Below are 12,902 nucleotides of genomic sequence, written 5' to 3'. Positions count from 1 at the left end.
AACTGTTCAGTATCAAAAAATTGCTGGCCAAATAACATCCACTAACAAAAGAAAAAATTAGCAAAAAACACATTTTGTAAAAAAATTTACAATAAACAGACCTGTATGCTACAATGACTTTTCTTTCAAAAACATTTTGATCAGGTCAGTGTACATGTATTGGTGTAGGTTTTACTTTGATTAAAATACAACATGGGTCCTTTAATTCCACCATTGATTGGCGCTTTACTGTTCCTTCATCAACAAGTGTTTTTCAACTTCTTCCAATTATTTCTTCTCTTGGGAAGAAGCAACAAGATGATTTCCTCGGCGCGGTCCCGATGGTGCCGTTTTCCGACGGTGACCGATGAAGACTGTCAGTCAAGCCGAGAGAATCTATTGTTTACCGGGAATTGTGCCGCAATTGTCAGGGCTCGTCAGTAGATGTAGGATCAGAGTGTCACATGACCCATCAAACAACTATCTCCACGGACCAATATTTATTGTACTACTGAATTATTTGGATTGAAAATGTAATTTGAATTGAAATTTTACGAGATAAATGGGACTAAGACAGACCATAAATTGTAGAACAATATATTAAATGCATATTAATACAAGGCTTCTTGCTGGCTTTGTCCGAGGGTAACAAAAAATTAAATTATCGCAAGGTCTCGACAAACAGAAAATCGATCAATACATTAACTTAAAGTCTTGCATTTTTTCCGTGAGCTTTGCTATGAGGATGCAGTGTTTTACATCAATATCCAAGCAGTCTGTTTTTACAAAGTAGCAAATTCAATAAAATTTGATGCATTCCCTGTTCAAACAGTGTGCAGAATTGTTGAAAGTGTGAAATTTGCATGACAAGTATTAATAAATCCTCAATAGATCTTGTCGCCTTATAGTCTTGTCATAATTATCAATTTTCTAAGAAACAAGCCTCTCTGCTTTACTGTTGTTATGATTTTTATTTACATGTACTTTCAGCTCATTTGACGTTTGAGAAAAATGAGAAAAAAGAGGAAGTACCTGGTGCCTTAAACCACACAGGTATATATATGTATAATGTTAATCAAAGTACTAAAAGTTAACAAAGCTAGCATTACATTTTTGTCGTAATTGATGTTTTGAAACTTGAAATTTTTCAAATAAATTTTGTCATGAAATCAAAGTTACATCAATAACATTGAAGGAAACATTTATTAGGGTAATGCAGTCTTATAATTAATTTGAGACATTCTACAATCAGTCATATCTGTATGTCCCTCCTGTTCTTACAGTTTTAAAGTTCACCCAGACCCCCTTCCACCTAGACGATAGTAGACCCACCTACACAACAATTCCTCCTCTAACCCTGTGGCAGACCTACTTCAATCAAAAAGATTCCAAGTTTGTCAAGTTTGATTTCACCATTCCAAGCAGCGCTCGCCTGGCGATCTACGGCAGACGGAACTTTCCTCCCACCATTGCTCAGTTTGATTTCTACCAGGTTTATGATGGGAGTACCATTAAAGACCCTTCAGCTCAAACAATGAGGGATAGGGTGAGTTACTGAATTTTGCTGAGTATTTAAAGGAGATATTAAGATTTTTAGTTTGAATGTTAACTGTATCAAATGTGTGCATTTAAAAATGATAGACTAGCTGTGTTAATCCAGGTGCTTCACATAATGGATGAAATTTTAGGAACAAAGTATATTTATATATTTACCAAGTATGTTTCAGAAATCCAGATGCTTCTTTAATCTGGACAATTTGCCCCACAGTGAACACAAGTGTCCTGATTAAAGAGGCTAGACTGTATTATTAGAATAGGGCTGTTGAAATTGTCTTCAGTGCTGAAAGATGAGAGAAACTGAGTTTGTACTTTTTTATTTTCCAGTATAAGCGATCCTTACCTGACAAGCAGACAGCGCTGGTACAGCTAATGGAGAAGGGCAAGTGGTACATTACAATATACAATGACCGGGATCAACCGCAGGAAATAGGAGTCTCCAGGACCACCATCGGTAAGGCAGATTACAATGTTAATAAAACGGGACTTAATCTACGTAAAAATGTCAACATTGACCGTAACAATAACTGTTTACTTTGACAGACTCTATGGGATCCAGTTGTGAGAGGGATTGTTTTGGACATGGACTCTGTGATAACCAGGGGAGGTGTCAGTGTTTTAATGGATACCATGGACCATACTGCTCAGAACGTAAGATCTCTACATATAGAACATTGAACGCAGTTTATTTTGCATTAGTATTTTAATTTGAAATTTAATCCCCCAGAAAACTTTAGTTCTCCAATAATTTTTATTCATCCTTGAACATATTGATAGAAAACAGTAATAAAATTGCTCTTAAGACCTTTTGTTAAAAAAATGCTGAATAATGAACTTTTGTCTCCGTATTATAATGTGAGCCAAATTAAGTTTAAAGTTAGACTGTTAAATGAAGCTTTACTTTATACTTATAGAAATTCTGGAACCCTAACATTTGTTGATGTATGTTGAGGCAATGATTTACAAACTTCAATTTTCTTCATCCCAAATTTAGCATGAATTGAAGTCTATACATAGCAGAGAAGAAAATTCAATCAGAGTTGATCTCTGTGTGAAATATTATCCATCACAGAAAATACTTTTTTAAAAAGAGAGAGAGAATTCCCTGATCCAATAATGTGTCATAATTATCAATCTGTAGAATCACATGACTATCCTCCAGGGCCCCTCTCATCCCAGCATTCTCCTGTTTTAGCCCCACGGTAATGTTACTTGTTGAAGAACATCAAAGGTACTCTACTCCGTGTAGAGGGATATGTAACGAGCAAATCAAGTTAATTTAATATCCTGTGATTCATAGGTGTTATAATGAATTACTGGGGTATTGGAGCATTATTGGGTTTTGATTGATGTGATTCATGTTTGAGGGGTATCCCCAGAGAATTCTTAAAATAGCAGTGCTCTGTCTGAAAATTAAAGCAGTTTTTTGTCAGGCTTTATATGGCATCTGTTGTTGTCCTGAGACAATTTCTGATCCCATCCCACAATCTGCGATTCACAAATGATGTAATATTGAATATTTATGAGGAAAACAATATTCATGTGTGGGTAAATGTCCTACATCATGACATATTTTTAAGCAATACTGAAAATTTAGACCAAATTAATAAACCATTCAGAAGTAAGACCAATTAAAGCCATTAATATTGATGAAAATAGAATTTGAATTGTTTTTAATATTTTTTCAATCTTTCAATATTAAGAATAAAAATTGTCAGTAAATTATAAGCATCTTCTCCTACAGCTACAATTGTTCTGTGTGTATGTAAGATTTAGCTGACCAGACTTATGCCTAATTAACACATTTGACTTTTTCAGTTGAGTGTCCCCGCCTGTGTAACGGCCAGGGGGAGTACAGACAGGGAGTGTGTGTCTGTCACGAGGGGTGGAAGGGTCCCGAGTGTGACACCCCAGCCAACAAGTGTGAGAATCCCACATGTAACAACAGGGGGCGCTGTGTGGACGGCCAGTGTCAGTGTGACAAGGGATTCACCGGACCCCACTGTGGTATAGGTAGGTCCAGATTTTACACCGCGCCTAATCACATCCCACTAACACACAGAGAGTGTAGGAACGGGCACGCGACTAAGTTATAACGCTTTTAAGACCATTTTGTAAATCATATACTAGGATTATTTTGCACATACTAGACATCTTGTTGTTTGCTTTTTATGTATAGTAGATATATATGTTTTTTATTTTTAAATATTAGTCAATTTTTTTATTATTTTGCCATCATCTTGTAATTTATTTTCTTTGCTGTGTACATGTAGAATGGAATCATTATGCACTTTTATTTCACAGCCTTACTTTTTATTCTGTATAATTCTCATTTTATATTTTTTGCTTTCACTAATTTTAATCTTTCATGAGATTTTCTTGCATTGAATTCTGAAATAGTTCTGTAAGACCTATCTGTCATTGCATGCAAAGCTGAAGTTTCTTTTTGTTGGCACATTTTAGAATCATTGCATGAAATTTTCATACTTTGAGCATCAAGAAATGGATTGAAAATGACCAAAGATGCAAAAACATTAAAATTGTTCACATTTTTCACAAAATAAAAAATCATTTTGGATTTCATAAATAATAGCAAGCTTTCCAAAAAACTTTTTTGTCTAGAAACATTGAATTATAGTGTAGTGACAACAGAATTCTTACTTAGAACTGTTTTGGATTGGCTGTGAGATGATCTCCCTGGGTTATTAACACCTCTCTTTGTCACCACAGTGACCTGTATAGATCCTAGTTGCTCTGGTAACGGGCTTTGTCACCTGGGTAAATGTGTCTGCTATAAGGGGTTCAAGGGAGACCACTGTCAATTACCAGACAAACTAAACCTGACCCACCTCTGTGCCCGGGACTGCTCGGGCCACGGGCAGTTTGACTGGGATACGGGCCGGTGTGTCTGTCATCGATTCTTCACGGGCCGGGACTGTGAACAAGGTAAAGCCTGCTGCCTGTTAATCAAGGCTGACCCACCGTTTTTGTTGCCTTGACAACTTTTGACCCGTTTGGACGCTGTAGATGTCCACAAATAACTCTAGAATTGAATTATGTGCACTGATTGCATTTTTGATTTCGAGACCCCAAATAAAATGACTAAATCTGAAAGCATGGTGGAAGCTAAGGAAGATAACTCCTGATGCATGGTGTTGACTAGAATGGTTCAATTTGTTCTTGCATTAGCATGGTGTTCTTTTTCCAACAACTCCCATTAAAAATAAAACATTCTTGTTACTAAAATACAGCTAACACAAAACAGCTAACCTTGTACAACAGTATCCCTACAGTCTGCACTAATCTTGCATCATACCAGTATAGCTTACAGAAATTAACCATCGTATAATTTTGAAGGAGGGGGGATATTAATGAGGCTATTATTTTTATGACCTGTGATGATGAAATGTTGACTTGGAGGAAATAAGGTGTCAGAAATATCCCCATCTTATGACAACTACTACCGAACATAACAGCCTTGTCTGAACAGCTCATCAGCCATTATCTGATCGTATTTCAAATCGGTCTGACACCCTCATTTGGTCTATAGCAGGAACCAGCCCAGTATCATTGCTGGCTCTCTATTTTATCACCCATTTGCTTTCTATGTTTTAATTAAAATTCCACACATGATAGGACTTCAGAAAAATCCAATTATGCTGCTGAAATCGACTTGTCACTTTTTTTGGTACTTCATAAATATCAGTATGATTATTAATAAGCAAAAAGTAATTAAATGGTGTGAATTTTCTCAAAAAGCAGCCAGCATGTTATTTATGCACTGCATGCATGCCTAGAATTTTAATTGCAATTTTTTTTATTCTACGCTTTATTTATAGATGAGTTTTTTCAAAAATTCTTCGTATAATTATTCAGAAGATAAATAAAAACAAATATCACATGTATTGTTAAATTTCAAGTAAATACAAATTTAATGATAAATTTTTTTTGGTTAACGTAAAAATCAAGTCAGGTTTCTGTCCCTTGTTGATAGACGTTCGTTCGTTACAGGTCAGATATCATTCCATATTAGGAAGCACGCAGGTACTAACTTGATCTGCATGCCCCCCGTTTACATTTTCTGAAAATAACCTGCATTTTGTTGTCATCAATGTACACAAATTATTGTAACTTTATTAATATTTTTATTTAATCTTTTTGAAGAACTTCATGACATCAATTTGAAGATTTTCGACCCAATTTTCATGTTGTTTTTCTTCAATAACAAGAGTTTTCTAACTTTAATTAGTATCACAGAAAGCATGTGAAGATACTGTGTTGTATTTTCATGTATATATTAAACTACAATTTAGCTTTATTGGATATAGATATGAAGCTGATCTCTGTAAATCTTCTTCCTAATATAGAAATTTCTGATTTTCTATTTTTTTACCTATAAATTTTAACACCATTGATCTATTTCTTCATTCAATATTTTTTCCTGAAGTCTTGGTATATATTAACTTTTTCATTACTCAGGTTAATGACATGATTTCCTACATTTTATTTTGCTTTGTTAATCATGGTAAAGCTTGATATTTGGTGACTGGGTAAATTTTAGAGATGTGTCGACTCCGGTGTATTAACGGACGGTGCCACAATCAGCGCTGTGTGTGTGATAAGGGCTGGGGTGGAGTTCTGTGTGACACACGTAACTGTGACCCTCGATGTGACGGTGTGAAGGGCCAGTGTGACAAAGGGACATGTATCTGTAGAACGGGCTGGAACGGCAAACACTGCACCATAGGTAACACCTCAAAACACTGAACCATAGGTAACACCCCACCCACCCAGCCCCCTGGGTCTGTATATAGGTACTATGTGTATGTAATAAATTAAACCTGGTGCAAAAACAATCTTTGTATTTATAACATATACATCACTGATGGATGATAAAAATATATTAAATAAAAAAGTGGACTTGCAGTACGTATATCTCTGAGACATATTTATCCAAAGATTTGAACTAATTCCTTTATGGGAAAATCAGCAGCATAAAAAATATAAACAAAGGGGTGCATTCTTGTGTGTGCTTTTCTTTTTTTCTAGTTTTACAAAAGATAACATAAGAGTAGAGGTGTTGATTTTTCTTTTTACTTTTTCTTACATTTTCTGCTCATCATTGAGAGCACTCTTTAATGACTGCTTATAATTACTATTAGCAACAGAGGGTTTTATTGGTAGCTTTCTGACTTTTTCTATTGCACTATGAAGATTTATGTAGGTGGAAGATAGAGGATATATCAGACCTGTGTGATATATTGAATAAAATTGTCTTCTAAAGTGATAAATTGTTATATTATGTAGACAAGTAATTAATGTATGTTGATGTAATGAAGATAATGTTTGATCAGGAAATGTATTTTAGGACTTGTGCTTGATGGCAATTTATTAATGCCCAAGTTCATGAAGTGGTTTAAAGAATAAAACAGTTTTCCTTGATAAATACATGAGTTTTATCTATCTCAGAAAAAATGTCTGATTGTATGTAGCTAAAAAAAAAAAAAATTTGTAGTCTTTTTTCACTCTGCCACAATTTATCAAATTTGACTTTATATACATCTTGTTTTAGATGGGTGTCCAAATGGTTGCAGTAACCATGGGAACTGTCGTCGTTATGGTAACAGTGGATACAAATGTGACTGTCACACAGGTTGGAAGGGGAGTGGCTGTAACATCGCCATGGAGATGATGTGCTCAAACAATGTAGATGATGACAATGGTACTTAAGTTTGAAATCTGTCCATTTTCTAAAGCTGAGAAGGAGGGTGAAATGGGGATGGGAGGGTTGTTAATTTGAGTCTTGAAGAATAAAACTTCCATCAATGGAAGATTATTGTTTAAGTTATTCTTTGTTGCATTTAAAAGTGTGTTTGAAGCTCCTTAGTAGTGTAAGTTTTCTATATTAATGAGTCTGTTATTATTAAAATATCAAAAAGGATTTTGTCCTTACATAGGCTGATGTAGCCTACTGCTGAAATTTGAAGGTGTTGAACACCACTATTAGACCTTTGTGTGGTTTGTACCATTACTGTGTTGTACATTGTAGACGGCCTGAGTGATTGTCTGGACCCGGACTGTTGCTCTAGTGCGGCCTGTACCAGGAGTCCCTTCTGTCAGACGGTACAAGACCCGGCCGAGATTCTGCTACAGAAACCTAAACCAAGCTCCACCGCATCCTTCTTCAAGAAAATGAAATTCCTGATCGACAACAACAGCATACAGAAGGAGACATCAAAGAATGCATTTAATGAAAGGTTTGTACAGACCTCTCTTCATGTACAACAGTATCAAGGTCTCAGGATAGTTTATAATCTTTATCCGTCAATTCTTACCCACCTACACTGGACCGACAAGTAAGATTTAATATGCAGAGCAAATGTTGGACTCGGGTGTACAGCAGGTTATAAGAATTCCATCAACTTGGAATATTAAGTTGTATGCTATAATATATTTGTCAACAGATCATTCTCTCAGTTTATTTCAAAATTAGTCTTTAGCTCATCCTGTTGATACACTTAGAAAAGGTATCCACAAAAGTTTGTCTATTGAACATTGTCAATCTGATAAAAAAGAAATTCATGATTTTTTTTTTCAAGGATTTGGTTATCTTTTTATTTATTAATGAAAATGCATTGGATATCTATTTCAAGTGAGTCACTTAATTATAAAGCATCATCACAGGACCGTGTTACTTTATAATTCAGCAGTAAGGAATAATTAGACACCTGTTGACTATTGTATTTCATTGTAACAATTCTTCAACGTTCTGTTTAATGCATAATATAGTCATAAAATGGATGGAAAATCTGTGTTTGATAGCTAAAACGTAAAGATTTCATCTAAATGTCTCAAAAAATGATGCTGTTTAATCTCGGTAAAAATCACCATGATGAATATGCAGTTTAATTTGATAAGAGAGTTGCGCTGGTGAAGAGAGTCTTATTATTTATTGATGGCAAAGAGAGGAGTAGATGTAGTTTCTCCAGAAATACTAATTCAATTGAAAAACAATATCCAGAACCAAGCGGTAACACGGCTTGTGTTGTATTGATTGTATACAAATAGGGCTGGGGGAGACCATTAAAGCCAGCCATGTTAAACTCCGCTGGCTCCAGTGTCTTGTTTCAGAGAGAAGGGACAATTTAACAGATCAGTTAAATGTCTCAATGAATGATTTTAATCAGTGGTCAGTCATTTAGAGATCAGTTTCACACATTATTTATAATTCAGGGTTCCTGCTTTGATATATTAATGCAGACACTTCAAAAGGAAATTCTACTTTTGATATAAGGAAAGGAAAAATGAGAGATATAATGAAATTTACTGATAAAAAAAAATCTGGACTAATATACAATCATAAGTAAGGTCCTTGGCTCTGTGTCTAAGAGTGTTGAGAGTGTCACTAGAAGTTATTGAATTATGAAGTCATTCATTTTCATCACAAAATGTAATCTTGAATTAAGAATGTAGTGTATTTAATATTTTTTACATAAGATTTATACCAGGTAATAAAAGACAAAATTTGTAAATTCGTTTTTTTGGCACAGCAAAACAAGCCATGAGAGCTAATATCAAGATATACTGTAATGGGATTTCAAAGATGATTTTAAGGCTGAACATACTGGCTACAGAAAGAACTGCTTATGATCTGAAATCACACAATTTTTTTCTTGTTTACAGCCAGGTGTCAGTTATCCGTGGTCACGTAGAGACAAGGGACGGGACTCCGTTAGTGGGGGTACGGGTCAATGTCAGGATACAGCCCCTGTACGGACACACACTGACCAGGAATGACGGAAGGTAAGTGTTTTATATCTTACAGAGGGAAAATAACTGATAACTGTTCTTCTCACTTTCTCTGTGATATACTGAATTCAAGAAAAGGAAAATTTCAACATTGAATGATACATACATGTATAATTTATTATATATTTGAGCATCGTAGACATACTTAATATTTTCTAAATAAAAATAAATGAAATTATACATTAATTTAAACCCCTACACAGTGTTGAGAAGAAAACCTTTAAAAAAGATTGGATACAGATATTACATAAATCAATCATATTCATGGTTGATGAGGGGAAAAAAAAAACATTTGCCAAAGTAATATTTCTTTGACATATTTACAAACATTTGTTCATTGCTATTTCTGATAATTCTTCAGGTTTGACATTCTTGTGAATGGAGGAGGTTCTGTTACCTTGGAGTTTACACGGCAACCACTTCAGTCTCACACCATTAGTGTGTCAGTACCATGGAACCAGATCATCACCATGGAGACGGTCATCATGGATCTCCAGTCCGGGGACTTCACGGAGCCTGACCCCTCCTTGTGTGGGGTGGGGCATGACCACCACAGCATGAAACCCATCGTCTTGTCCACCTGGCAACACACTCAACTGGGGGCATGTCCAGAAAAAAGCACTCTCATTCCAGAGTCTCAGGTACAAAAGAAATAGCCATGTACCAATAAATGATATGTTAACACCACAGAAAAAAAATGCTCACCAGATTTTAGATTTGAAAAAAAGATTATTTAAAGATTTAGAGAGAAGTTTTTTCATCTTTTATTCAAAACAAAGAAGCAAATTTGTAGTATACATGTAATCTTATGGTTATTCAGTGAAGGAGTAGTAGGTTTCTTGCTCCAGTAATTAGGGCCCCGCAAGGATTTGCGGGTGCCCTATCCCTAATCACTCTGATGTCCTTTTGTCTGTCTGTCTGTCTGTCTGGAGAGTGTAGAAGTGCCAGGTACCAAAATTTTCTGTTTTTTTCACCTTTTTTTATGGTTGCCCAATCAAGTTCAAATTTGGAATGGTAGACAGAAGGAAAAATACATATTTTGATGCTAAGTTTAGTTCTCTATGTCTTCTGGTTTGGACCTGGCCCTGGTTCACCTCAACTATGCATAGGGGGTAGAATGGTCAAGGTTTTTTATGGTTGCCCAATCGGGCCAAATTTGGTATGGTAGTTCAGTAGGCAGAAATACATATTTTGGAGCTAAGTTTGTTTCTCTATGTCACCTGGTTTAGAGCTTGGGTGGTGGGGTAGATTCCTTAACTTTATATAAGAATGCATTGGCAAAGAGAGATAACCATGACAGATGTTCCCATTGTAAACTGAATGCTGCTATGAGTCCCTTGGGATTAATTAGCTTCCATCACACCTACAACTTCCAAGAAGGTACGATCCAGAGAAAAGAAAATATAAATATAGTATTATCACAGCTTAGGAAAAAAAAGCGATGATATACTCAGCTTGTATATTGCAAGATGTGTAAAAAGTGAAAAAAATGATTATGAGAGTGTTATGATTTCACTTGAAATCCTAAAAAAAGAAATAGATTAAAATGAAGATTTTTTATGTCCATTTTTGTTAACTCTATGTTAATTCAAGAATATTATTAATTTTTAAGGTAATTGGTTAAAAAACCGATTTTATTCGTTAGTCTACCACTTTTCTACAAAAGTTTTGTCAAAAGTATTTTTGGTTTGCTTGGGTATCCATTTTTGAAGCCACTCGTCATAAAATCTGAGTAGGCTATTCGTTATCTGTCACTTTAAGCATAAAACCTTTTTCTGTACCGTTGTATACATAAATTTCAAAGCATGTATTTGACATTCTTGAAGGCTGGATTTTATTAACACAATGATTACATTGTTTAAATATACATTCAATGTTAACACTATGCCATAATATAAGAGATAAAACATTTTAGAATTTTGAATGTTCAAATTACGTTTGAAATCCTTACAAAAGCACAGTTGCTGTTGCAATTTTATCAATAAAGTCAATAGAATGACTACATTGACCAAGCCATGAGGCACATTCTACTTTCGTTTTTGATTTATCTCTCTACAGTAATATAACCTTTTGTCTGTTCTTCATGTTAATGAGAGTGTAGATACCAGGAACTAGATTTATATCTAGATTAAACGTTAACCATGTCATCATTTGTTGTGTTTTACAACTGAATTAACATTCAGAATTATTGCTTCTAGGCTATATCAGAAAAGATCACTCTTCATAAGGCTAAGTACACAGCCAATCAAAGCAAAATGATGAGCATGAAAAATATTTGAAGGTGTTTTTGTCTACTTCTTTGCAGTTAATATTTAATTATTGTAGTTTTTATTTAAGGCCATACATGAATTATATATTACATGAAATATATATATTATCGTTATAAATCCTAGCGTAAAACGAGGCGTGCGCAATGCTACCGCTTTTGACGTCTGAATCTCCCTATTTTTCATCACAGTAGGTTAACATGTATGCTATGTCATGATTACAGGTATCCTACACAAGGGAGATGGGAGTAACATTTACCTGAAGGAGAAGCCCCAGGAGCTGGTCTGTATCCTAGGTAACGGTATCCAGAGGAAGCTTGACTGTGCCATGTGTAACGGTGACGCCTCTAACAATCAGGTGCGAGCCCCGGTAGCCCTGGCCAGCGGCAGTGATGGAAGTCTGTATATCTGGGACGACAACTTCATCAGGAAACTCTCTCCAGGCAGAACAGAGATTGTCAGTATCCTCAAAACAGAGTAAGTGTCAGGACTCGGAATAGTGGGAAATTTTAAATTGTTATAGGTATTTCTGCATCATGTATACTGTATATTATTCACTTTGCTGTTCACAAAGTGAATTTTGAAACTCATATGTTTGTCTTAATCAAGTATTTTTCAATGATTTCTGTATTTAACTGTTTGTCTTTCTGTTACCTTATAGCTCTGTGTTTCACAAGACATATATGACAGTGAGTCCAGTGAATGGGAAGTTGTACATCTCTGACTACATGCATCACCGAGTCATCCAAATCGCCACCATGGGGCCTGTCCAGAATCTAGAGCAAAACTTCAAGGTCATTGCTGGGAATGGAGAGGAGTGTTCCACAGGACTGCTGGATGAGTGTGGGGACGGGGGACTGGCCATTCAGGCTAGACTGCTGGGACCTAAAGGTTAGTATTTATGCTGCACATTTATCAAATTTAGTATTGAAATGGTCAAAAATTTTATATTCATGTTCTTCAAATCAAAATTATGGGAAGATGATCAGAATGTTTCTGTTTTAAACATTCCCAATATGAATTTTATGATAAGTTAATGTCGGATTTTTTTACAACTGTGATTTTAAAAGGAAGCAATGTTCTGCTTGAAATATACATGAACCTTAGAAAGATTAATTATTTTGGCAGGTATTGCTATCAACAAGGAGGGAGTGATTTACATAGCAGACAACCTCAACATCAGGCAGATTTCTGCCACAGGGATTATCACAACTCTGATTGGCTCACACAACCAACTCAGAACACAGGAGCCTATGTCATGTGACCATAGCAGACCAGCCAGTCAGGTAT

The 12,902-nt window shown here is 35.4% G+C and overlaps 1 protein-coding gene across 1 annotated transcript in view; it reads left to right on the top strand.

Annotated features, from left to right (window-relative positions):
• LOC134278459 (teneurin-2-like) overlaps positions 1–12,902 on the top strand; it is a 50,747-nt gene that overhangs the window by 28,747 nt on the left and 9,098 nt on the right. The window contains exons 7-23 of the mRNA XM_062760776.1: positions 970–1,032; positions 1,263–1,525; positions 1,864–1,990; positions 2,080–2,187; positions 3,355–3,549; positions 4,267–4,482; positions 5,548–5,580; positions 6,098–6,283; positions 7,109–7,258; positions 7,586–7,793; positions 9,220–9,339; positions 9,707–9,986; positions 10,171–10,175; positions 10,697–10,725; positions 11,837–12,089; positions 12,274–12,503; positions 12,741–12,898. Of these exons, the coding sequence (XP_062616760.1) occupies positions 970–1,032; positions 1,263–1,525; positions 1,864–1,990; positions 2,080–2,187; positions 3,355–3,549; positions 4,267–4,482; positions 5,548–5,580; positions 6,098–6,283; positions 7,109–7,258; positions 7,586–7,793; positions 9,220–9,339; positions 9,707–9,986; positions 10,171–10,175; positions 10,697–10,725; positions 11,837–12,089; positions 12,274–12,503; positions 12,741–12,898 (2,624 nt within the window). The remainder of the gene's footprint in view (positions 1–969; positions 1,033–1,262; positions 1,526–1,863; positions 1,991–2,079; positions 2,188–3,354; positions 3,550–4,266; positions 4,483–5,547; positions 5,581–6,097; positions 6,284–7,108; positions 7,259–7,585; positions 7,794–9,219; positions 9,340–9,706; positions 9,987–10,170; positions 10,176–10,696; positions 10,726–11,836; positions 12,090–12,273; positions 12,504–12,740; positions 12,899–12,902) is intronic.

This window comes from Saccostrea cucullata, unplaced genomic scaffold, assembly GCF_032062105.1.
Source record: "Saccostrea cucullata isolate Sc308-1 unplaced genomic scaffold, CSIRO_AGI_Scuc_v1 ctg459, whole genome shotgun sequence".
In the NCBI taxonomy this organism is placed as follows: domain Eukaryota; kingdom Metazoa; phylum Mollusca; class Bivalvia; order Ostreida; family Ostreidae; genus Saccostrea; species Saccostrea cuccullata.
This window is presented reverse-complemented; position numbering and strand designations above follow the sequence as displayed.